Source organism: Mixophyes fleayi, chromosome 3, assembly GCF_038048845.1.
Source record: "Mixophyes fleayi isolate aMixFle1 chromosome 3, aMixFle1.hap1, whole genome shotgun sequence".
Classification (NCBI taxonomy): domain Eukaryota; kingdom Metazoa; phylum Chordata; class Amphibia; order Anura; family Limnodynastidae; genus Mixophyes; species Mixophyes fleayi.
Genome location: NC_134404.1, coordinates 104344183 through 104370246, shown reverse-complemented (window position 1 = coordinate 104370246; position 26064 = coordinate 104344183). Strand labels below are relative to the sequence as shown.

The window sequence follows — 26064 nt, the reverse complement described above, 5'->3', positions numbered from 1 at the left end:
CTCCCCACATTCTACATTAGCAACAATATCCTACTTATAGCCTTGCCTTTTCCACCAAGGTGGTGAGCGGTGTTAAAATACTGTCCTAATCACAGCTCATTGCAGCCACACATCCCAAGGTGTTAATAGGGCTAAAATGATACTGAGGAGGTTTCCAATGAGCACTGAGCAGAGATAAATTAATGAAACAGTGTTTGAGCAAAGCTCTCTAGACTGTGAAAAACAGGATATTCTATCGATACCCATTAGGGTATGTACACAAAGGATGAAGGCAACTTTAGCAAACAGAATCAAACAAATCTCTTTGTTGAATACGCTGTTCATATATACCAATATTTACTTACTTTTTGCAAAGTTGACAGAACAAAATTTTGCAGCACTGTAGAGAGGATATTTGTAATTCACAACAGTCCTTGCCGCTTACAGTCTAAACTCCTTAGCAGGCTAGGGTTAACTATCAGCAGCCAATTAACCTGCCAGTATGTTTTTAGAGTTTGGGAGGGAATTGGAGCACCCGGAGGAAACCCACACAAACACGGGGAGATAATGCAAATGCCACACAGAGATGACTCATGACCCCCAGCACTGAGAGGCATTAATGTTAACCTCTGAACCACTGTGCTGCCCTATGGATAGATCACTTAAAGCTGCATGCTATATTAAAAATGGTATGCGAGAGGCAAAAACAAAAGCTTCATAATTACCCTTTTCCCTGGTTTGCTTCAGGCTGCTGTTAAGGATTTAGAATGCTTCAGAGTTTCCACAGTATCATCTGACTATCATGACAACCACAGTCCCATGACACATGAGATAGTGAGCAGGGAGGCTTTACAAACATGCTGAGAGCTGTGAACTTGTGTTTCTGTCGCTGACAACCATACTGGTACAGAGAGGTTTTTAAAGGAGAATGATTTGTAGGAGGACAGCTAAGAACTGAGAGATGCATATTTTTTTTTTTTTTTTTAAATAAAACCAAAACTAAATACTAATACTAATACTAACTAGCTATTTAAGGAAAAAAAAATCTATGGGAGTTAATGCTTTAAAAGAGAGCATTCCATTTCATTCAGGGCTCCAATTGGCCTTGGGTAATCAGACAAAATTCCTCAGTTTGGTTACATTTTTTCAATTCAGGGTAAAGTGATGGCGACATAATCATGCACCACTCTAAGGGCTCTATGTACTAAATTACAATCAGCTACTAAAACAGAGAAAACATTCTGCCGTAAAATAACGATCGCAAGATGTATGAAGTGTTTTTGGCAGGAGAAATCCAAGATTTCTCCTGCCATAAGCCACTTAACATTTCTTGCCGAAGTCCCCATATATTAATACGTGAAGTGCTGCAATGCATCAAACTTTGAGGAGCTTTGCATTTTGCAAGTTAACGCCATCTCAGGATGCTATTTTCTATGGGATCCAGCTGAAGACTCTCCGGCTTCGCTGGATCCATCACTGTGGGAGTGCTATGCGCAGAGCACCTTCTCCAGTCACTGGCAGCGCCAGCATCAGAACATTAGCTCACACACAGCTATACATGTTAATAAAATGTCAAACATTTCAAGTGCTGTCCTGGTTTATGGACTCTTATACATATAGCTATCTATATATCATGTGTGTATCTCATCAACAGGATTTTACACAAGGCAACTTTTATTTTCAATTTAGTGGTTCTTTAAGCACAGGGATAGTCTGTATTGGTGTGGATATGAAACTATGTTTGGAGCAGCAAGATCTGCGGTTACCTTTACCTGACAATAATTGCCAGTCAAGCTTTAATATCAATATCCTAGGTGAAAACCTTGTTTTTCTATACAAGCTAGAATACCAGACAGACCGTCAGCCATCTGGTATTCGACAAAAAGGTCACTAGACCAGAAGTTACTTCATTTGAACTCTTGCAATAACTATTCTGATGCCAAAGAGCAATCTTACAACCAAAGCACAAAGTAATTCATGACTAAACGGTGAGGTCTTGTCACCTACTGGCCAATGAATCATATAACAACTTGTGCTAGGACCATTTAAACATGTCATGCTGGTGGTTTTCATCCACCAAGGAATTATGCATATAACTTATATTTAGCTAAAAAATTGGTCTTTATCATCATCTCTATTATAGTATTTTGGATGCTCTACAAACGTTCCCAATCTATTGTAACAAAATCCAGAACAGTGGTCTTTTTCAGCACAAAAATATTCTTTACAAAATATAGAGGGCCTCATTTACAAAGCACATTGGATGTGCACCACAAGCTGCTTTGGTCTTCCATTGATGTGCTTAGAGGCGATGCCCAGTGTACTTCAAGTTGCATGCTTACTCTTCGATCTCTCGCAAACTAGAAGTGCTCCTCAGAGTGCAGAAATGTGGGGGGGAAAAAAATAAATAAAAAAAATCTAGAGAGGTACACTGTGCAAGTGTCACATTAAAGTCCTACCTTCACTAAACCTTAGAATAATAAGTTAAAAGAAAGTATTTATGGAATTGGTCATGATCGTACGGGGATTGTGGAGATTGCGTTACTACTTGTGTGTTTAAAATGTTATCATTAACATCTACAGTGCATGTAGAAATGATCTCCGCCAGCTCCGTTATTGTGGAATCCTTACAAATGTGCTTTCCCCACCAAGTTATCTCACTCAAGTAATCTTGCTCTGCAAAATTAAATCTTGTTTTTGCACTGCTCTGAAAACCTAGGTGCATAGTGACTGCTCTGTTCTAGGCAACGTATACCCTTATTTTGGCCGCTGCAAAATACGATTCGTCTGGAATTTATGCCATCCTACTCTGCACATCAATGCATCTTGGCGAGAAAGCAAGGCGCACCTACGTGAATTCAGACCTGCGACATCCCCAAACAGAATTCTGTTGTGCCGTAGCTACTATGCTCTTCACGAATGTGTCTCAGAATGTTTTTTATTTTTCTGTTACACAGGACATAAATGCAGCCATAAAATTGATTCACAAGTTTCACCATGATAAATAATTTTCACTTCAATAAAACACACAGTCCTCAGGGCTTGTTATTTTAAACTTGGAAAAATTGGTTTCCCCCAAATGTTTGGCTGACAAGGATTAGACGAAACAGAACTTATCACTCTTGTGCTCTGGCTTTTCATTCTCAGTGGACATGATCTGTATTCTGCACTTCATAGTATGCCTACTCTAGTCAGTAGATATAAATATTTATAACTGTTTATTTAGTGCTTTGATAAAATTCCACCCTGCTTCTGCATTTTAAATCAGAAGCCAGCAATGGAGAAACCAGCAGTTAATCTCACAAGCTAAGTAGGAAAATTACAGAATCACTACATCAAATTTCAATCTTGCTATCCTACAGAATCCCATATATCACAATGAAATAAAGCAGGATACGAAGGCAAACTTTTTCCTACCAGGGATAGAATTGATTTTTAATGTATTTATTCAGACATTGTTGTAAATTACTTTTACTACAGAAACCTTGATCAGAAAGGAAACATGAATTAGATAGTGTCAAGTATGGATAATCATCAACATGATTAAATAGGTTATATCTTTATAGAAAAAAAAAAAAAAAAAAAAGGAGAAAGACAAGATATAAAAATCACACAAACTGAAATCAAATCAAACTGAATTAAAACAAATTACATTATACATGCCAGAGAACAACACAATGTAAAAGGAGTTGTCCAAAACCACTACTTTCCTCATCCTCCCAATTAGTGCTCTGTTTGTATACCCCCATAGTCTACAAAGAAGCCATAATCACACGAATAGATGAAGTGCTTCTAGTGCTGGAACATTACAGTATTCTGCTCTAAAGGACAGAACATATGTACACAAAACAGCACCTAACTGGACTCAAGGATGTTGGTACTTGTTGATTGTAGAACCTGCATTGACGTCCATAATAGGAGTGGCTTGTTTAATGCGGACCTCAATTACAGTTCTATACAGGCAGGAGCACCATTCTGAAGAAATAACTGGGTGAGATAGGATAATTTTAAGAGGGGTGGCCCATAAAATGAGATATTTCTCCAAGAATACTTTTTGATTGGACTATATGGATAAAAAAGTAACACAGCATCAGTTAATATTAATAAATGCTAAGATACATGGAGATATGGTTCCCGAAGATATTCTGTAGAAGCATGAAATTAAAATATATCTTACTTTGGAAAACAGTTAATTGAAGCTCCCTCTCAGCAGTAGTGTTCAACAGGAGACTATTCACATGATCTCAATAGCGGAACATTTTTGTTTTCCCTTTCAGAACATAGGAAATATCTTATTATTGTTAATAGGATTCAATTGCCAAGAGAACTCAAAGTCCAAGACTATATGTATGCATAGAAGTATGTGCAAATAGCAATTCTAATCCCCTTGCATCACCCAAACTAAAATAAACAAATCATTGCACTAACAAACATTGCTTCATTCAGAGGAAAACTCTTATTAGATAGTTCAGGTGTATGCACATTATCTTACATAATTAAATTCAAAAGTTGTAAGTATGATACACAAGGTCTCCTGGAATAGTGTAATCCATACCATTATAATAATTGTTATTCTTGTTCGTTTTAATGTATTATCTTTATTGTAATCCTTCTATTTTCTAATATTTTTGAACTGACTGATAATTCTGTCTAACTACATTCCCCTAAATACCTACAAATCTTTGTTTAAATAGCTCCATCCCTACATATGGAATTCACTACCACGCTAAAGTATCTACTCTACATTCTAAGACTCACTCTCCAGTACTAATGGTGCCATGTGGTCCGTCAACACAATCATTGTACCTCAACTGCACATTTTCCTGTACTAAAACTCAGCACAAGCGTTCTTTGCTATGCCTCTATTTAAATGGATTGTCGCTATTAGGAAAAGGAAGCCTTCATTACCTGAAGCAGATTGCCAGACCACACATAATGCTACTCTTTCCCATAGAGCTGCCGTCTGTGCATTTCAAAATTCTCCTTTGATTAATGGAAAGGTTTTTTTGTCAGATCTGCTTATAACCTGGTATTTCAGTCAGTACTCAGTCTGTTATACCACCTGTCATAATCAGATTTTTTTATGTTACAGTGTTGTCTGCTCTGTTTATACAGCACTGAGGACATTAGGCAAAGACATTAATATGTATGCATGTAGTATCTCTGGTCAGATAATAAAGTGTATTTGCTCCTACCTTGGTAGGTAAACTTCCACTTTTTGCTTTTTCACAGAATTAGCCCACTCATCAATCAGTGAAGCTTTGACTAAAGGCTCAAGAGTAGCCAGAGGAACTTCCTGTCTGGATAGGAGGAGCATAAGACTGAGTTCATCCCCTTCATATGGCATTTCTAAGACTTGATAAACTCCACCAGCCTCATTAGATCCATCAGTGAACTCCCCTACAAACAAATGTTAAATATCAGAACACATTAATGGAGACATAAACATTTATAAAGAGCCGAGGGGGAACGGTTGAGCTAAAACAAAATTTTACTACACAAACCACTGCGTCATGTAATTTGAGTCTTCTCCCTAAGTTAAGTTGCCATTACTTGATAGTTTAAAATGAGCAAAAACAAGAAAAAAAACCAAAACAAAAATTATCCCCCCCAGCTTTTAGGCAATCAACATTGACAAAGGCCTATATTTCATGAGCGAAAGTGATAATGAGAATCCAAGAGTATGTGCTATTGGATCAAATAAATTTAGTAGCAGAGAATATTACACACAAAAAAAAAAAAGGTCATATACGAATCACAGAACATAGATGTGCAATATTTGCTCAAATGGTCCCAAATCTCTACCTTGGACATACCAAAAAGACGTTATAGATATTGGAACGGTATACATATTCCGAAAATACATCCATTCATCCCTTCATTAATTTCCACTTTTCTCCTAAATTACTGCAAGCATAAGTTAGGTCTTCAATTAGAAAGGAAGGGGCCTAATTTCTGCCACATACAAAGACGTGGTAAAGACCAAAGTAGTTTTACAACTGAAAAAAAGCTGTATGGTCACCCGCACATCAAGAAACACCTCCTGTAAATACGCCCTCTCCATTTATTGAATGTAATTGAAATATCTCTTCCTACCAAACAGAATTTTGTTTGTTTTCTTACTTTGGGGTAAAATTAGGCACACAGGCCTGTAGGTCATTTTGAACATGCAAAACTGTGCCCCATTGCAGACACCGCCAGTATACAAATTCCAAACATGTTGCAGAAAATCACACACACTTCTGCAGGACAACACAATAAAAGTTATTTGCTTTGTGGGCCCATTTGTTTGTAAGTAACCATTGTCTACAGTTATAATGTCGACAGCCACAATGTCTACATGTTCATAATGTCAGGGCTTGAGTACAAGCTGTTGGAAATCCCCATGTTATAAATATGACTACCGCGCCAAGAGCTCATTCTGCGGCGAAGCTCTTAGGAGCTATCCTTGCGTCGTGTATCTGTCAAGGATCCTTGGATGTATTACAGATGAAGATCAGGGACGTAGGGGAGAAGTAAGAAAGGTGAATTGGAGTTGTGTATGGGGCGTTTTTATTTCAATTAAAATAACGTTTACACGTGTGCCTTTTATTTACATTTTGCCTTTGTGCACTACAGGTCCCAGCAGGCCCTGGGTGCAGGGCATGCTGGCACTTCTGGCATTTGACAAATCACCATTCCCTGGCAGCCATGGGAATGCTGGTGCTTGAAGTCCTACAAACGTCAGCACACCCAGACACTTGGGCATGCCAAGACCTGCAGTGCACCAGGGCCAAAAGCATTGTTACCTCCATACCCCTGTGCAGTGGGTGTGGAAGAACCCTAGAGCTATCAGCATGGGCTATTATTCCCCTCCAAGAGTCTTTTGCTACCTGCCTCCCATCACCAAGAACCTTTGCTCTCTTAACTCGTCTATTTCTCGGGTCATTCTATCAGTATAACGACTTTCGATTTTTTTTCTCCCGTCCTCTTCCTCTATCGGTGTTCCCCAAGTCTCTGTTCTTTGCACTCTACTCTATTCTATCTACACCTGTCTTGGCAAACTGATCCAGCTCCTTCTGCCTCCACCACACCCAACACCCGCCAAATATACTTTTCCTCCCCTGACCTATTCCATATGTCCAACTATTTCTCCACAACTTCCGTCTGGATGACCCAACACTTCCCCAAACTTAACATGTCCAAATCAGAATTCATTATCTTTCCCCCTGCCAACATCACAAAACCTCCCCTCATCTCCCTCACAGTAGACATCTCTCCCCTTTCACCCCCCATGCACACTACCTTAGTGTCATCAGCCCCCATACATCCAGTCCATTTCGTAGTCCTGCTGCCTCCACCTCCTTAACTTAGTCAAAATATGTCCTCTCTTAAATCAAGTAACTAAAGCCCTGGTCCACTCACTCATTATTTCCCACCTTGACTACTGCAACCTACTCCACACACCCACTCTCCCATCAAATTCATCCTAAATGCCACTTCTAGACTTCTCTCTCTCTCCCACAACTGCAATCTGCAAATTCCATCACTGGCTCCCCATTGCCTCAAGAATTCAAGTTTAAACTGCTCATCCTCACCAACGCTTCCCCTCCATAACTTTGACCTCATCACGAGATACCCCCTGGCACGTCAACTCAACTCCTGACCTTCAACTATTTTACCCTCATTATCTCCTCTCACGCCCATCTTAAAGACTTCTCTAGTGCAGCTTCCTGCCTATGGAACTCCTTGTCTTGTCCTACCAGGCTCTCATCCAACCTTCAATCCTTCGAACGACCCCTCAAAAGTCACCTCTCACAGGCAGGGTCCTTGCCTCCTTAAATCTCTTGTCTGTCTCCCTCATGCGAACTTGCTGTCATGTCTTAAGCCGAATCCTCCACAACCTAACGATATTATTGCTAGGTTATGACAATCCATGGAGGCACTATTATGCCTAATTGCATGTCACTTATTAGCTGTATCTGTAATTAGCTTTATTGAGCTTATGTTTGTCATATCTGGAAGATGAGTTATCTCTTTCAATTCCTATAGGTAAACAAGTAAATACAGTGCATAACAGAGGACAACGCTTTAGATCAGCAGCTGGAGTTCTGTGTTATCCTCAATTGTTTCCCAGTTCTTGGGCAATTACACTTCCACTCACATGACCACAGCTTAATGTAATCCCTGGCTTTCTGTTTTCTTTTCCCTTTTCTGATTTTGAGATTAGTTTTTGTATAGAGTAGTACTATGGTAGCTATAAAATGGAGGAGATTTAAAGTTGATACCATTAAAAGGCCAAATGTATTGGAAATCAATACAAGCCATCAAGGTTCCTTCATCGGACAGATTATATATTGCTTATTTACAACTGGTAAGGTATATGCATTTTGGTAACAAAATTTAGAAAGGTGGTGTGAAGTGTCAGTTGTTTGAAAAATCTATCCATCCATATACTACAAACAGAACATACAATCTAATGTGTGACAGCTATCTACAAATCACTAAACATTCCATTATTTTCAGCCAAGCATTAAGTTAAAACCGGATGTGTTCTGTCACCTCAGAAAGAATCACCACCCATAACAACCTTAAGAACTACAAACAGACGTTACAGAATTGAGATAACAGAGAACAGGATTCACAGAGCCACCCATATGCCCTGAACCAATTGCTGGATTACATAAAGGCAAGAAAAAAAAAAAAAAAAAAAGTTCAGCTAGGAGGTATAAAGAACATTTGCAAAGAAACTACAGACCAGGCTTCAGAAAAAGGTGACGAACTAAATGAATCACCCGAATAGCCACCACTCCTGGTATACAGACAGATAAAAAAAAATATAAGGAATAATCTGGTTTCAAGCTCCATTCAGAACCTGACACAAATAGAACATCTCTCGTTTGTCACAAAATTTGTAAAACATGTCCCTAAATTCTTTACATACACAAAAGCATCAGTACTTAATTTAGAGAAATATAACATTTACTTAATAAGTTGAATGTGCGGATGGATATAAGAAAACGGTCTCAGAAAAAATGCACAGCTTCACACTAAATTTGTCAACATACTTTTGATATATAGTGTAAATGTAAAATATATATATATATATATATATATATATATATATATATATATATATATATATATATATATATATATATGGTGTAAATATATACACATACGTTTTTTACATTGGCCTTAAGTTAAATTAGAATTGACGTACATTTTGAGTCTGTGTGAATGAACCTTGGCAGTATATACATCACAAGGTGACAAACAACGACTTTGAGATAGTAATTGTCTCTTACCATAGAAAAATTCTCCTTTTTGGTACATCATTGGGATCTGTACTTCACTCTCATCGTCTTTTGTAAAAGAGAATGTTCTGGTGTTTTCAGGTCTGAACTGCGATTTCCAGTTACCCTTAAAATAAATGGCATTGACCAGAACTAGCTTTGTTAACTCGGTGAAGTCTTCAGATGAAAAAAGATTGTGAATACGATCTGTTGGATAATATTAACAGTTAACTGCACAGTTATTTACAAAAGAAGAAACAAAAAAGCAAGCAACTTAATCAATAAATGGTACATAATAAAAGCCAATACTTTTTGCTTTATTCCACACCGTTTGAACATTAGGGCAGCATATTACACCCAGACACATTATGATCGAATTGGTCCAAACAATCTCCTGAATGCATCTGGAAACAAGTCTGAGAGTTTTAAGTCACTCGCATCTAATATTCACTGGCAGAATAACAACACTAATCAAGCTCAAACTGACAGGGCTGAAACAGGTAGCATTACCATAGAGACAAGCAGTGTGACAGGGTTGAAAGAGGGGGAAAAGCAGGAAGACCTTTACTCACAATGCAGAAGGCTTTAACGTTTCCTCTGCCACTCAAGCTTACAATTTAGTTGTTTTGCTCCCGGGTACAGAAAAACACGGTGACTTGTCAAAGGTTAGCAAGAACTGACACCGAGATGAAAACATAGGTCACCAAGTATCAGAGAGGCATGGTTATACAGTCATTTCTCTTTACCACAGACCACTGGACATTTCTTTTAAAATGTTTTATAGCTTAAAAGCCTGTGGGCTGGTTCTAAATACAACAGCAAGTATGGCATGCCTAATTGAAGATGAGCAGCAGTCCAAGAAAACTCAACATATAACAAACAGAAAAAAAAATATCCAAAACTATATCACCTTTTATTTTCTATATACAACATGGAACATAATATTACATCTTACTGCAACAGCATGTTTTCTTAACTAAACATCTATGGAGATCATCATCATCATCATCCATATTTATGGTACACACTATGCCTATAAGTATTAGAGCTGTTCACTGACCCCCGTGAAATGGTTTTGGATCTGGATTAGCTTCGTGTTTTGGTTTTGGAAAAAACCGCCCTTGTGTGTTTTGGATCTGTATTTTTTTAGAAAAATTTCTAAAATATGCTATAATCACATAATTTTTGTTCTTTTTTTTGATCCTACATTATTATTAACCTCAATAACACTAATGTCAAGTCACTTGCGATCAATATTTAACCACCTCACATTATTATTTTCATACACTTTCAAACAAAGACTGCAGCGACATGGCTAAGTGACAGAGCAATGACTCAAACACACTGCACACCACATCTAGGACACATTGACACACAGCAGTGGCAGAAAAGAAAAGTGGTGCAAGATGGAATTGTCCTTGGGCCCTCCCACCCACATGTTGGATCTTAAAAAGGACATGCACACTTTAACAAACCAAGCACTTCAGCCACAAAAGTGCCACTTTTGTGGCTGAAGTGCTTGGTTTGTTTGGGCCCCCACAAAACAATGTAACAATGGCTTTAAGCCAGCTAAGGTAACATTGCTGTTGATTAACTCTACTGTGGCAAGATGTTGTCGTCATCATCCTCATTAGCGCCCTCGTCAGCTACACAAATATCCCCCTCATCCTGTTGCAATTCCAAAGTGGCATCCTCAATTGGTGTATCACCGGCTACACTCGGGCTGTTCAGGCACACATCAGCAGAAATGCTGAAAGGGACCTTCTTTATGGGTACACTATCAGAATGGTCACGATTACACTCGTGTATGGACTCTCCTCAGGGATTTGTGTCATTTCTGAATCTGAACATACATTTTCCTCTAATGCCTTACTGTTTTTTTTCAGCTCGGCTTTTACACATAAAAGTAATTGGGCACCACTTTTGAGTCCGAATGACAAGGTCTTGCTTGGTCACGACTGACCTTACAAGAAGATGCCTCAGTAACAGCTTCAGATCTCACACTCAGAGAAAGGCGAAGGCCTCATTCTTTCTTTGCCACTGCGTGTGTAGAATGGCATGTTGGCAATTTTATTTTTTTCTGCAGATAGAGCTGTAATTCAGGCAAAAAAAAAATTCTTGACCAAAGGTAAAAGGTGTTTTTTTACATTTTTGTTTCCCTGACTTAAAAACACTATGTACTTTTATATAGGCTTTACCAGATGACATACAGGGATTACTATCATCAAGACTGGTGGCAGCAGCTGCTTGGTGCTCCTGCTCTTCTGTGTACTGCTGTGAATCCATTTTGATAACACCGTACGCTTTTTTGTGCAAATTTAGAAGAAAATCCTGCAAGGACTAGTAGTTGTATTTGTATTTTTCTGCAATGAGAATTACAAACACAGCTCTCCTTTTTGTGTGTTACCTATATAACAAAGTAGAATTGGACTGCAGAATTACATCAACCCTGTAAGCACTATTATTTCTATTTTTCTGCAATGAGATTTAGTAATGGACCTCTCCTGAATGTCACCGATTACTTTGTTGAACACTGCTACCACCCTCCTCTTTCAATTCTATATCCCTCTCTCAAATGGCGCTAGATTGCCGTGGAGGGCGGTATTTATAGATTCTAAAACTTGCGAGATCCAGCGACGCCACAATGACATTTTGCCTCGTTTTCGATTCCGAAAAAGCACCGAGCAGAGTCGGCTCGGTGCTCGGATCCCCTAAGTTCGGGTGTGTTCGGTTCCCAAGGAACCGAGCATCTCTAATAAGTATATGCACATATGTCTAGCAGCTGAAAAATGATTGGCGAAGGGTGGGCTATCAGGAACAAAGCTAAAAATGCAGAAACTATTACAATGAGACACATAGAATGGTAGCGAGTTCACCCACAGGTAAGGTAGAAACACTGCAGTTTATATTCAAAACCTCATTGCATAATAAGTCTCTTTCCCACAGGCTTTGCAGACAGATATTCTTGAGAGTTTAGTAATCTTTGCAGCTAGACAGAAGCACAAACAACTGTTGGAATCTCTGACGGAAACTTGCCATTAACTTTATAATTAAAAAAAACCTGACAAACTTTCACATTTATAAATAGGACTAGGAAACATACCCTGTAAGGAAATCTTAGTTTCTCATTAAGCCCACTGTGTTAGTCGCTCTAACAAACTTTGTTGTCCACTGTGTAATCAATCCTCTTACTCAATACTTTTCTCTATCTCTTTCACTATGAACAGCAGTGATCAAATATTGACTCCTTAATATTTTTTTTCCAGAAGAAGTTATTTTAAACTTTTATCCCTATGTACCGCAGAATTGATCAGATTCCCTGACTTGTACAGTCTATTCACCGGCCTACATCTCCATCTCAACACGCCAAGGCCTCTTCCTCTAAGGAATTTATCTGAAATACACTTCCGTCAGGGTGACAGATGAGTGTTAACCACTTACCCACCAGTTCCTTATCTATGTCACCAATGTGGCTCAGTGGGTGGTAATCCCTAATTATATCGAAAAAACCACGTTTGTGGTCTCGCTGCTTCTGGAGATAATGTCATTAATCCTGGGCTGAAAAGGACTCAGAAGAGTGTCAAGTATGCAGTACAGGAGATTGGTAGCCAGACACTTTCCCTATTCGCTTTAAATGGATGTTTTAAAGGGAACAAAAAAAAGATAGGTCTCTGGCACCAAAATGAATATTTTTCACATTTGAATAAGGCCAAAAAGAGAGGCAGATGAACAGAAAACATGGTTATGTCTCACAAAAATACAATTTAAAAAAAAAAAAACAAAACAAAACACCACAATAAGAAAACCAACATAACAAAACACTGCAAAGTTCACATTGACAGCTGGATATAAAAGTTGCTGTAAATGTGTTAATGAAAAAAGACCCAAATAAGTAAGAGTCTGATAACATACTATTAGTGTGATTTTCCACCCACGAATTGATGTGATTTGCTACAGTTGAACCTTGACTGAAGTCTACATTTTCTACTTCTGCCTTGAAGTATTTTTTCATTAACTGGATGAACTTGTCACTGATATGAAATCCATTCTGTAAATAAAGGGAGTTTGCAATGCTGAGCACATAATGTCTTTCTTGGGCTGTCATCATGCTGGAAAGATCTTTTAAGAGAGAATATTCTTCACCTTGGGAGAAGAGAGAAAAATAAATGAGTCTATATTAGAAGAGCGTACGGCAACACTGGCAAATTAAACCCTAGTGGCAGTCTGCATAGATAAAGCATACTGGATGGTTTATAAAAGACATACTAAGCAGGTCTGTCTTACCAAGATAGAGATACCTGTACTGAACTGAAGTGGCCCTGTCATGCCCTGACCAATGCATCTATTTTATGTACTTCCCATTTACACATTTTAAGACGACATTATTACACCTGTCCTAACAAAGCAACACCATATTGAAGTTCTATAAATTTCTCCCAGCCAAGCATCTACGGCATCATGTCATTTCTGTGCAGCTATAGCCTATGTATACCTAGATATCTGCCCACATTGTGAAATATCGAATATGTTTGTTAGACAAAGAGCTGTTGTACTGTTCAGCACCATTAGTTTTGTATAATTTGGGGGAAGAATAAGAACATCATGAATACACAGCCCCTAGAAAGACCCACGCAGAGAAATCCTTTTCAATATAACTAAAGCTTACAATGTAATGAATAGATGAAGAATTTTTCAGCAGCAAATTTCTCTAAACATTGTATGCATGGGGAAAGTACAATAAGGCAAGGCTCTTGTACCCTCAAACCACATTACAGGATATAGTTTAAACAGTTCCACAAGGTGCATCTTTAATATGCTTATGTTGTGTGGGAAGAAAGAGGAGACGTGACAGAAAATTTACAATCTTATCTGCATCTCATTGTAAATGTACCGTTCTTCAGTTTATCGTATCCCAGTGCATGTCGAATCTCTTTAAGACTGGATCCACGAGCACCTAGCTCCACCATTCCTACCGCAATAGCAATGCTCAGAGGAGAGAACAAGATGTTCTCATCTTCCTTTGTGGCTCTCAGCTCATGGTAAACCTTGACCGAGAACTCCGTGATGGTGTCTTCATGGACGTTGGTACCCAGCACTGCTGCCTGCACAGCGATTAATGACAGGAAGCCCAAGAGAAGCATAATTGAAAGTAGTCTAAAAAGACAAAAAAGGACAAAGAATGGAATTACATGTGCAGAACAAGGATACGGACACACATACATTACAGAAGATCAGACACTAGTGGAGCCAGAAAATGTGAGTGGAGATTGACAGCAACATAGCACTTAGCTGCTAAGATTAGATTTGAACACAATAGTGTATTTTAACATATTCAGTTCAGATGGTGTCAGGAGCAAGCCGTAGACTGAAAACACACTGAGACTGCCCCCTAAAAATGGCATGAGCTTCATGGCAAGGGAAGTGCTATTTACACTCTAGAGCAGTGAGGGGGCAACATAAAAGAGATGGAGAGCAGTAGGTGCAGCCCTCCAGCCTTCAACTGAGCCGCACAGAGGAAAGTGAGAGCACCGTGCACTCCCTTCTCCTCCATGTATGCTGGGTGACATTCCTGTACTGTGTAGAGGAGGCCACGTGACGTGGAAGTCGGCTTGCTCTAGTTCTGATAAGATGGAGAGCAGTCAGCATGGGGGCCACATGCCATTGGTCATCCACGCACCACCTGTTGCCCACCACTGCTCTGCAGTACTAGATACGCAATTTTGTACACTCACAGAAAGCAAACAAATGCCTTCATAAAGAGTGTAGTTGTGACAGGGAATGCTGATCTTTATGACAGCCATTTCTGATTGTTTCCTTGTCATACATTTCTTCTACTTTTTCCCTCTTTTGGCACTGATCTGCATATGAACACACTCAGTGGCTATAAAGCCACAATAGCTACCAACCTTTTTATGACATGGTTACGTGTTGTGTGACATTTGTAGCTGCAAAGTAATCTCTTTCAGATACATACGGTCATAAAAGTCTGCCAAGTTACGTGTGCGTCTGTAAATTCATATTTATAAAGAAAAAAATAAAATAAAGTTACGTGTCCATTTGAAGGTTCAGGATGTATGAAACTGGCCCAATATACAAGACCCCATTGAAGTCAGATATTCGTCTAATGGTTTCTTGCACCAGTCTGATTAAAAATGATAACATTTTTAAAGAAGATACTGCACTAATTTATGTTTTTAATATTTACAGACAGGCTTACTTATATTTATCCAACTGTCCTCCTCCACAGACACCTTTTCAATTTTATTTTGCCAAATAAAACTGAAGATATATTGGGACTTTCCCAATGTACCCACAAGGTGATGTATTCACAATTTATTTAATCCTATCCAATTTTGTGACCTGTGGTTTTCTTCTTTTATTTTGTGATTTGGGGTTCTATCTTCCACATTGAGAACGCACATCAACCCTTTCTAAATATCCAATATTATCACACAGTATTAGAGATGGGCGGGTCCGGTTCTCCGAGAACCGAACCCACCCGAACTTTGGGTATCCGAGTACCGAGCTGAGCAGCTCGGTACTCTCCCGCCAATTCCGAATCCAAATCGAGGCCGAACGTCATTGTGACGTCGTCGGATCTCGGGACTCGGTTCTCGCGATACTTCAACTTTATAAATACACGCCTCCACAGCAATCCATCGCCATTTGACAGAGGGAGAGAGCAGGGTGTAGTCATAGGCTAATTAGAGCAGGGACAGAGAAAGAATACAATATTGTTCTTGCAATTGCTCTAACCAAAATCGCTAGTGCAGAGAGGAGGATAGAGGTTTATTATTTTTTCTTCATATTTGGCACTCCCCAGCGCTTTTGGGTTGTCCCCCATAATTGTGCATTAATATTTCTGGCTGTCAAAAGTCATATCTGTCAGCAGTATCTACTCAATAAATGTTAGCACTCCTCAGTGTTTTTGGGGTGTCCTCTCTAATTGTGCATTAATATTTCTGGCTGTCAAAAGTCATATCTGTCAGCAGTATCTACTCAATAAATGTTAGCACTCCTCAGTGTTTTTGGGGTGTCCTCTCTAATTGTGCATTAATATTTCTGGCTGTCAAAAGTCATATCTGTCAGCAGTATCTACTCAATAATTTTAAGCACTCCTCAGTGTTTTTGGGGTGTCCTCTCTAATTGTGCATTAATATTTCTGGCTGTCAAAAGTCATATCTGTCAGCAGTATCTACTCAATAAATGTTAGCACTCCTCAGTGTTTTTGGGGTGTCCTCTCTAATTGTGCATTAATATTTCTGGCTGTCAAAAGTCATATCTGTCAGCAGTATCTACTCAATAATTTTTAGCACTCCTCAGTGTTTTTGGGGTGTCCTCTCTAATTGTGCATTAATATTTCTGGCTGTCAAAAGTCATATCTGTCAGCAGTATCTACTCAATAATTTTAAGCACTCCTCAGTGTTTTTGGGGTGTCCTCTCTAATTGTGCATTAATATTTCTGGCTGTCAAAAGTCATATCTGTCAGCAGTATCTACTCAATAAATGTTAGCACTCCTCAGTGTTTTTGGGGTGTCCTCTCTAATTGTGCATTAATATTTCTGGCTGTCAAAAGTCATATCTGTCAGCAGTATCTACTCAATAAATGTTAGCACTCCTCAGTGTTTTTGGGGTGTCCTCTCTAATTGTGCATTAATATTTCTGGCTGTCAAAAGTCATATCTGTCAGCAGTATCTACTCAATAATTTTAAGCACTCCTCAGTGTTTTTGGGGTGTCCTCTCTAATTGTGCATTAATATTTCTGGCTGTCAAAAGTCATATCTGTCAGCAGTATCTACTCAATAATTTTTAGCACTCCTCAGTGTTTTTGGGGTGTCCTCCCTAATTGTGCATTAATATTTCTGGCTGTCAAAAGTCATATCTGTCAGCAGTATCTACTCAATAATTTTTAGCACTCCTCAGTGGTTTGCGCTCAGAATGGATTCAAAGCAGTCCACATATGATCTAAATGAGCAACCAGGTTCTGTCACCAGTCCTGATGTTAGTGTTCCCAGTACGTCATCTGGCCAAGGCGATGTCAAACAACAGAGTGTTTTCAAATTAGTGCAAAAAACAAAAACCCCAAAAAAATTTACTGTATTGAAGCGAAAAAGAAGTGTAACTGAGCAAAAGTTAAGTGACGATAGAAAAAAAATTGCAAGCATGCCATTCTACACACGCAGTGGCAAAGAGAGAATGAGGCCTTCACCTTTGGCTATTAGTGGCAGATCCCAAAAAGTTACCAAGCCTACAATTGGTGCACAACTACTGTTACGCGTCAAAGCCGAGCTGCAAGATAACAGTGAGGCGTTACAGGAGAATATTTGCTCTGATTCACAAATGACAACAATCCCTGTGGAGAGTCCATCCAACAGTGGGATGTCTAATCGTGAGCATTCTGCTGATGTGTGCCTTAATAGCCCGAGTGTAGCCGGTGATACCCAAATTGAGGATGCCACTTTGGAATTAGAAGAGGATGAGGGGGAGATTTGTGTAGGCGACGAGGGCGCTAATGATGATGTTGATGATTATGATGCAGACAGATACCAAATTGCCTTTCTCAATTTCTATTTATATTCTAGATTATATAACGGCTGAATAGTTTTCTATTTTACTCCTAGTGGAGAGAGGATCTGATGCAGACAGATACCAAACTGCCTTTGTCCATTTCAATTTATATTGTACAGTATATAACGGCTGAATTTATTAGTATTTTATACAAGTGGAGGGGGGCCTAGAGAGACAGAAACCAAACTGGCTTTCTCCATGTCAATTAATATTGTACAGTCTATAACGGCTGGATTTTTTGGTATTTTATACAAGTGGAGGGGGGCCTAGAGAGACAGAAACCAAACTGGCTTTCTCCATGTCAATTAATATTGTACAGTCTATAATGGCTGAATTTTTTGTTTTTTTAAAAAAGTGGAGGGGGCCTATAGAGACAGAAAGCAAACTGTCTTTTTCCATTTCTTTACCTATTTAACTATAAGTGTAGGGTGTAATATACATTCAAAGACGATGGCTGCATTGCCAATATGCATAGATGGAGAGGAAGACAATCTGTTTTGTGTGTAGAATAAATGAAGGCCTACCAACAAAGAATTAAACAGTTTTTTTGGATGATTTATTACCTCAACAATTAGATTACTTATCTCTAAAACAGTTGGAGCACTAAATTGGGTTATTTTAGGCACAAAAACATGTATTTTCCAACAAAATAGCAAAACAAAACCAAACAAAACCAAAACCAAAACCAAAACACGCAATGGCGGTTTTGCAAAACCAAAACCAAAACCAAAACACGACGGTAATCCAGATCCAAAACCGAATCCAAAACCAAAACACGGGGGTCAGTGACCATCTCTACACAGTATACACAATATTTCCCGCCTTTTTTTCTCTCATGGTTTCTCAACATGTGGGGAAAGGAAGAAATTTCGTACCAGAAAGCAATTTCTACTAAAGAAACACACCACAGCGGGTGTATGATGAGAACAAGGTTTTACTTTTATACTTCACAGTAAACTACTGAGCATTTTAATATTAGCGGCTGGGAAAGCAAACGTTCTTGTAATCTAGCTCAGTAACCATAACCCAGAGGCATTGTAGACACAGGTGTTATTTAAAAGCATTTAAATAAGTGTACTAAAAACATGCCAAGATGCCAATAGTCCGAAAAATAATGTAATCTGAATGGACCTATACACATACACTTTCTGACAAGCATACACTTTGCCTCAATTTAGATGTTGCCTGCAGTGTTCAGTTCGTTGAGCATTACAATACATTAAAGTTATGTGGGAATGCTCATTTAACATTTGCTAAGCACTTGCCAGAGTGCATTTGACCACATTGAACACTGCAGGCAAATTTTGAGATGTGTTCTTAAGTACACTATTAAAGCACTTTGAACAAGATGTGCACAAACTTTGAACACAAAAACAAGTTGAAGGTCTTTCCTACCTAGTGTTTGACAAGCCCTTAGATTTTAGGCTGGCTGGATGTCACAAAATTGAGGGAGCAGTAAAACCCCTTCACTTTTGCAATCACCAATAGTGAAATGTTAAATAAAGTTAATAGATCATTATAAGCTTTTCTAATTACTACTGAAACTTAAAAAGAAAGCAAGTTCCTGCCATTGTAACAATTAGAATGTCCGGAATTGATTTCTTGCCCTTAGTCTTGATTAGGAATAAAATGCTAGTATGACAATGGATTGCACATAAGTGAATATTTGTATATGTGACATTTAAGCAAACAATGGGAATCCATGGAGTTATGGGCGCACTCTAAACAAAACACACAACAAAAAACACCTCTGGACTTTAAATCAGTTCTGGTATACAGTATAACAGATGAGCAACTATTTTGTCCCATGTATTGCCAGCCCTAGAGAAATAATAAAACTCCAAATTTTACCTACTTATGGAACAGAATTACGTATTTTAGATAATGTGTTTTGGCAAGAAGACAAACTGGAAGAAACAAGTGTGCTAATTGGACACACTTAGAGTAGTTCTGTATGTATGGGCAGCTTAAGTCTAAGGCTGTGTAAGAAATTTTAGCTGCACAAATAGAACACAAGTATAATTGTAAGCGATTAATTGAATGCTTTATTTATTCCATTTATTTTTATTTCACCTTTGTGTTTTCATTAGGTTTCGATTATGCAACTTTTGCAGGATAAAAGTGAGAATGGGTTCATACCTCAGTTGTGGCTTATTTGGGTTCCAGTATGGTTTGCATTTTATGGTCTGTGCAGACTTCAGGCCACATGGTGGTCACATTGTTAATTTTAAAAGGAGCACAACCCTTTATAGACACACGTCAAACTTCACTGCTCTGCTAGGAGAGCATCCCTAAGTTATTAACACACACACATTGCAAAACTCTGACTCTAAGTACTGTGTCCTAGCTCTTTGCACTAATAGAGAACTAAGGGCTGTGATGTGCTACCCAGCACCAAGTGAAAATTGATGAATATGTCAGTTGCTGCAGGGCAGAGCAGTGTCTCTCAAGCTCCACCACCCTCTTGCATCTCAATCCTATTTATGTATGACGCTGAGCAATGTTGAAGGGAGTTGGTGCTGGAGAGAGGAGACAAACGAAATTGCAGCAGTTCCACCTTTGCTTTGCCATTCAGCAGTCTCTATACGCACGAGTTAGAAATTTGTATTAAGTGGAATTCATAGTTTATAAATAAAACAGAGAGGTCAATTTATTCTGCTGTGTGGTGTTAGGGTTACTAGGATGGAGTAAAGTTGGGACTAGCACATCAAAGCATTGCAAGAGTAATAAATACAGAGGGTAAAATCTTGATATGGTGCATGATAATATTACTAGTACTTGTTATTTTATTTCTTTTTGCACATGGGAAGTATCAATCAAAACATATACCGCGCCCTTTGGAGACAGCTACCAGTGCAGTTACTGCGAAGGAGACTATTATGCATAAAATAATTCCACACTGATAAATTTAACTACTTTGCAACACAACAATGGCTATGGGATTGATGATGATGGTGGAAGTGCCATTGGTTTTGGTAGTTATAAAATTGTGGTAATGGAGGAAACTATGCTGGAGTGCTTGAGAATAAACAAGACAAGTGCCTTCTAGTGACTCTACCAGGCCACCAGTTCAATCACATAATTAGTGATTAATTCCAGATGACCGACAAGGTACAGAGTGTCTCTAAGCTGTTCCAAGCATTAACAAATTGTGTAAAGGCCATGATAGAACTGGGCTAAGGTCAAAGAAGATGGCCACTGGAAGAACACACAAAGAGGCCTTTACCAAAACGAACCAGCAGTGATAGAGATTATATATACAGTCAAGTCCATAAATATTGGGACAGACACAATTCTCATATTTTGGGCTCTATACACCACCACAATGGATTTGAAATGAAACAAACAAGATGTGCTTTAACTGCAGACTTGCAGCTTTAATTTGAGGGTATTTACAACTAAATCAGGTGAACAGTGTAGGAATTACAATGGTTTCTATATGTGCCTCCCACTTTAATTTTTTTTTGAATAGACTACTCAAAGTATTTTTTTTTTTTTTTTTTTTTTAAAGCTTGACCATGACACACGAGATCAGAGCCATACTCCTTCAGAAATTGCACTGATTGACGGTCTTCATTTTTCTGCTGCTATCTATATAAATCAATTTTTGGACTACACCTGGGGTAGTATGTGGGAAGGTGCTTGTTCACCATCAATCAGATTATATTTTCAGCACACAGCAAGTACTGCCAAGTCCTTATTTAGAAAAGCATTGGAAGAGAAGCTCTTCAGCTTATCCTTCTGGACATCTTTGCGGCACTTGTCACTGACTAACACCCTTTATACTGCGCTCCCTTCACTCCACTGGACTCTGCAACGCTGTCCTTTCTTCTAGCCTCCTATGCTCCTTAAAGACTCACCTATTCACGAAAGCCTACCAGAACACAGCTTAACCCCCACACCCACACACTACCACCACCTTCCCTTTTTTTTTTTAATCACACTCTCAAACTTCTACTCCCAAACATCCCCTGTAGAATGTAAAATGTAAGTGTTCATGCGCAGGTCCCTATATCTTAATACTCACACTGGTATGCCCTCAATTGTTCCAATCTGAACAAAAAGACAGACTTGCTCCCCTTGTGCCATGAAACTGCAAGCTCCTTTGTGAGCATAGCCCTGTGTGCCCTCTGCTTTTATGACCATCTTGGACGTCCCTGTTTTTCTACTGTCCTACACTGCAGAGTATTGTGCCACCTTACAAATCAACATTATAATAAACAGTTTTTTAAAAAAACGAAACAAAAAACACACCTTTAAATTGATCACATTATAATGGAAAACATTATGGAATAAAATTGGATTTATTTAGGAATTCTTACACTGAACAACACAAACTACTCTGTATTTTTATCTATTTAATTTATTTAATGACAAACTGCAAGGTTTTATCTTCATTAATGACAATGCTGGGGTGATGGTGGTGGTAAGGATAATAATGGATCAGGTTAGTTTGCAGCCTTTTCTCCAGTCTCTATCACCTAGCCAAGACAGATATCTTCTAATCCCAAATTCCCAACATACACAGCTTGTTCTGATGTGAAAACCAATTTGGCACTAGTAAGCACAATCTACTTTCACTTTGAATCAATGCAACACAGCACGGCAAAATGTTCCACAGGGTTTTGAAACTTCTCATCTCTGCTGGAGAGGCAAACAGAGGCCCAGTTTCATACTTGGGCCAAGTTAACTTCTGACTTCACTCTTCATGAAATTTATGTATCACATTAGCCATGCAAAACAGAGTAATCACTTTTATAAATAAACATTTACACAATTAGAACTTCCATAACCAACTGATATTCTGTTTTGTTGTTATCATTTTTCATTCAATTAGCAACATTAAATTAATTGACAGGTATGTGCCATTCACACAAAGGGCAGCACAATGTACATCTGTAAACTACCTTCAAGCAGTGTAAAAACTCTTCTATCCAGTACAACTGTAATTACTCAATATGTCATACCCTCTTGCAGACAAAGCAGATGGTGTGAATGAGTTTGTGTGCTGTAGTATTGGTACAGACCTGATTAGCATTTCAATAGTTTGTTATAACATTTCACCATATATACAGTAAGACATGTTAACAGTCTCCTGTAGAAGTAACCACAGGTTGAAGTGAACATTATTTTACAAGATAGTATAAAAAAACACTGTTAAAAATCAAAATAATTAGCAATAAGACAATGTAATGCTAACATGAATTGCAGTTACCTTTCCAAATATAGCGCATACCAAACTAAAAGTACATAATGTGTTAAGCTATAAGAATAGGGCATAGAGAAAATGGAATTTGCATGTAAGTGCATCTCTAAATTAAGTTTTAACAAATGTAATAGCACAAACCCTGATTTTCAAAACAGAATATAAATAATTAACTAATTCAAAGTTAGTCCAGACATCCGCAAAGTAGACTAAAACCTTACCTACTAAGGACCCGAGTCATTAAGGAGAGCAAAGCAAAAAAGTATGTTTTTCTCCTGGACAAACTATGTTACAATGCAAGGGGTGCAAGTTCATTTTTTATTTTGCACATAAGTTAAATACTGGCTGTTTTTCCATCTAGAATACACATACTTGAAGGCTTTATTTTGACACTCAAATTTAAAGTTGATCAAGGAAATGCCCTACCCCAACTATAAATCTGCCATCACATTTTAAATTTACCTCCCCCTCCAATGCAACATGGTTTTGCCCAGGTACAAAAGGGACTCCTTTTTTTCATGATTTTCTCTCCTTAATGACTCAGGCCCTAAATGTTTAAGTTCTAAAAGAAATTTAGACTAAAAAAAAAAACAAACTGAAATCACATTTTTCATAAAGCATTCCGTTATTTTGATTACAAACAGGAAGGTCATAAATATTGTGTGTATCTGCATTAAACTGAGTTGCTTGTAATACTAAGTGTTTCTCGTGCCTTTAACAAGCAGGTGTACAGAGATGAATAAAGAGCATAAGGTAATTAGAGTACCATATCTACGCCATACCAAAATCCCACTGTACATCATTTTTCCTAGTCCTGACAACAAATACAAAGCAACTCTTTTCAGAATGAAATGTAAAAATGCAATTTAAGATTATTTGCTTAAGGAGCTTTTTCTCCACCAAACCACTAATATCCAAGAGTAATAGTGAATGACAATCACTGCCTAAAAATATTCTGATATGAAATAAAAAAATAAAAAGTTACTGCCATTTGTTAAAACTCTAACTTTATATATGTGCATAAAAATTAGAAATGTAGGTGTGAAAAAAACATTACAATTGCAATAGCAAAAGAGTTGAAGAAAGTTGTCACTTGTCTGAATGCACACAGCACATGTAGAATTGTTTAGGAAAACTGCATTATTCAGCTACGTCTGGGTAGCATTCAATTTATTAGATATGACAGTACGGAACTGCAAGAAGAAAAAAAAAACATCAGGATATGTAAAATGCCTCCTTTACTGCAACATTAAATCTTGGTTAGGAGCCAGTTTTTTATATCAGTTGTGCTTCCAAAGCCTCCAGCTATGAAAAGGTGATGAAGGAATTGAAAAGTATGGTGTATGAAAAGCATCAGAGCAGGGCCACTTTACATGATCGGCTGTAATGTACAAAAGTTAAATCTAATCTGCAACAATACCCTTGTGTTCTAAATAACCTTTCAAGGATGTTTAGACCTTTGTTGCATGATAAAATTATTAGGAAAATTGCAGTTTTGTAAAAATTGATATACATTTATTATATAGGCACACAGAAACATGCCAAGTGAAATTGATTCCATGCATTTGGAGAATATTACTGCATTTTCCAGTACAGCAGTACTAATTTCGGAGAGGAAAAACAACAAAAACGTAGATAAATTAGTAACAGATGTATATAAATGATGATAAATCACTTAATCAACACTGCAAGGTTTTGTGACACTAAGGACCCTTCATCAACATTTATATAACTGCAGCATATTCTGTATCGCATTACAATTGGGAACAAACACAGTAATAAAACAATACTGGGTAATACAGATCAACAATTAGGGAAGAGGGCCCTGCTAAAAAGTTTACAGTCTACTCTATAGGATTTTTGCCAATTTCTAAAATAACTAAACAACTCTACAAACCAAACAAAAAAAATCCCAATATAAAGGCCATAAGTACACACATGAAATAGAAATTCAACTAAGCCAAATGACTGTCACATTAAGCATGTTGGGATTTAATCCAATCAAATTTCCTTTAGCTTTTCTGTAAGCCAAAACAAACATTTCACCACATTCTACAGAATTTATAATAAACACAAATTGTGTTTGTTATGGTACAAGACTTGTTTTGATCAAAATAAATTAAAGAAAAACAGAAAATAAACTTCATGACTTGCAAACAAGTTCAATATGTACATTGAAGCAAGACAGAAATGGGACGCAAATATTTCATACTGGGGTATTAGGTTGCAGGCTTGTTTTTCAAGAAAATCTACTACACCTGGACAGAAAGAAACATTTAAATACACGTATTAGTCGTACACATAACTGCAACACCTAGAATAGCTCAAGTCAGTCTGTGTTTGCCTTTAACAAAACAAAATGTATTTTGTAGCATAAACCTATTTAATACACTGTATAAAGCATAGCCTGAACCACACTATCACATACTGTAACATCATATTACTCCCATACAACTGCGCCACTACATAAGTCATGAATGTGCTACCTGGGTCAGTGCCGGCAATGTACTTTTTGGCTGACCTGACTTTTTGCTTTAACGGATTTTATGTGAATTCATTCATTGAATGGTGTGTATGTATATATATTATTACATATATACACACCCTACATAACCTGCCTCCCTGCTATGCGATTACCATGGAGACCACAGCAGAGACAGCCATGCTGCGCAGCCAGCAGTGTCTGAGGTAGAGGGACAGGTAACACAAGGTACGGTGCAGATAATGATCTAGGTGTCCCGCACACATTACATAACCCCGCGGCTGTCAGCCACCATCACTCCGGAGTCTCCCTGCTCTCACACCACGGTACACACCTCGGCTCCCTCTGATGCTGCGCCTCCTCCAGCTGACTGCAGGCTCAGCCTATATGCTCCAACACAGTTCTACTGACAGAGCCCGCATGTTGTCAGCCACTGACCAATCACCTAGCGGCCGCCCACCTCCCCACCACTGATTGGATAACACCACCACCCTGCTTCCGCTCGCTATTTGACAAGCGGTATGTTTGTTATGATTGAGCCTCAGTGCCGCAAA

The 26064-nt window shown here is 38.3% G+C and overlaps 1 protein-coding gene across 1 annotated transcript in view; it reads right to left on the bottom strand.

Annotated features, from left to right (window-relative positions):
• The window catches only part of SERPINI1 (serpin family I member 1), a 35015-nt gene extending 9064 nt beyond the window's left edge, over positions 1–25951 (bottom strand). Inside the window, exons 1-5 of the mRNA XM_075202083.1 lie at positions 25845–25951; positions 14146–14408; positions 13167–13397; positions 9267–9461; positions 5175–5379 (exon numbers count right to left, since the gene is read on the bottom strand). Coding sequence (XP_075058184.1) covers positions 5175–5379; positions 9267–9461; positions 13167–13397; positions 14146–14395 — 881 coding nt within the window. The 5' untranslated portion in view covers positions 14396–14408; positions 25845–25951. The remainder of the gene's footprint in view (positions 1–5174; positions 5380–9266; positions 9462–13166; positions 13398–14145; positions 14409–25844) is intronic.
• Positions 25952–26064: the final 113 nt, after the last annotated feature.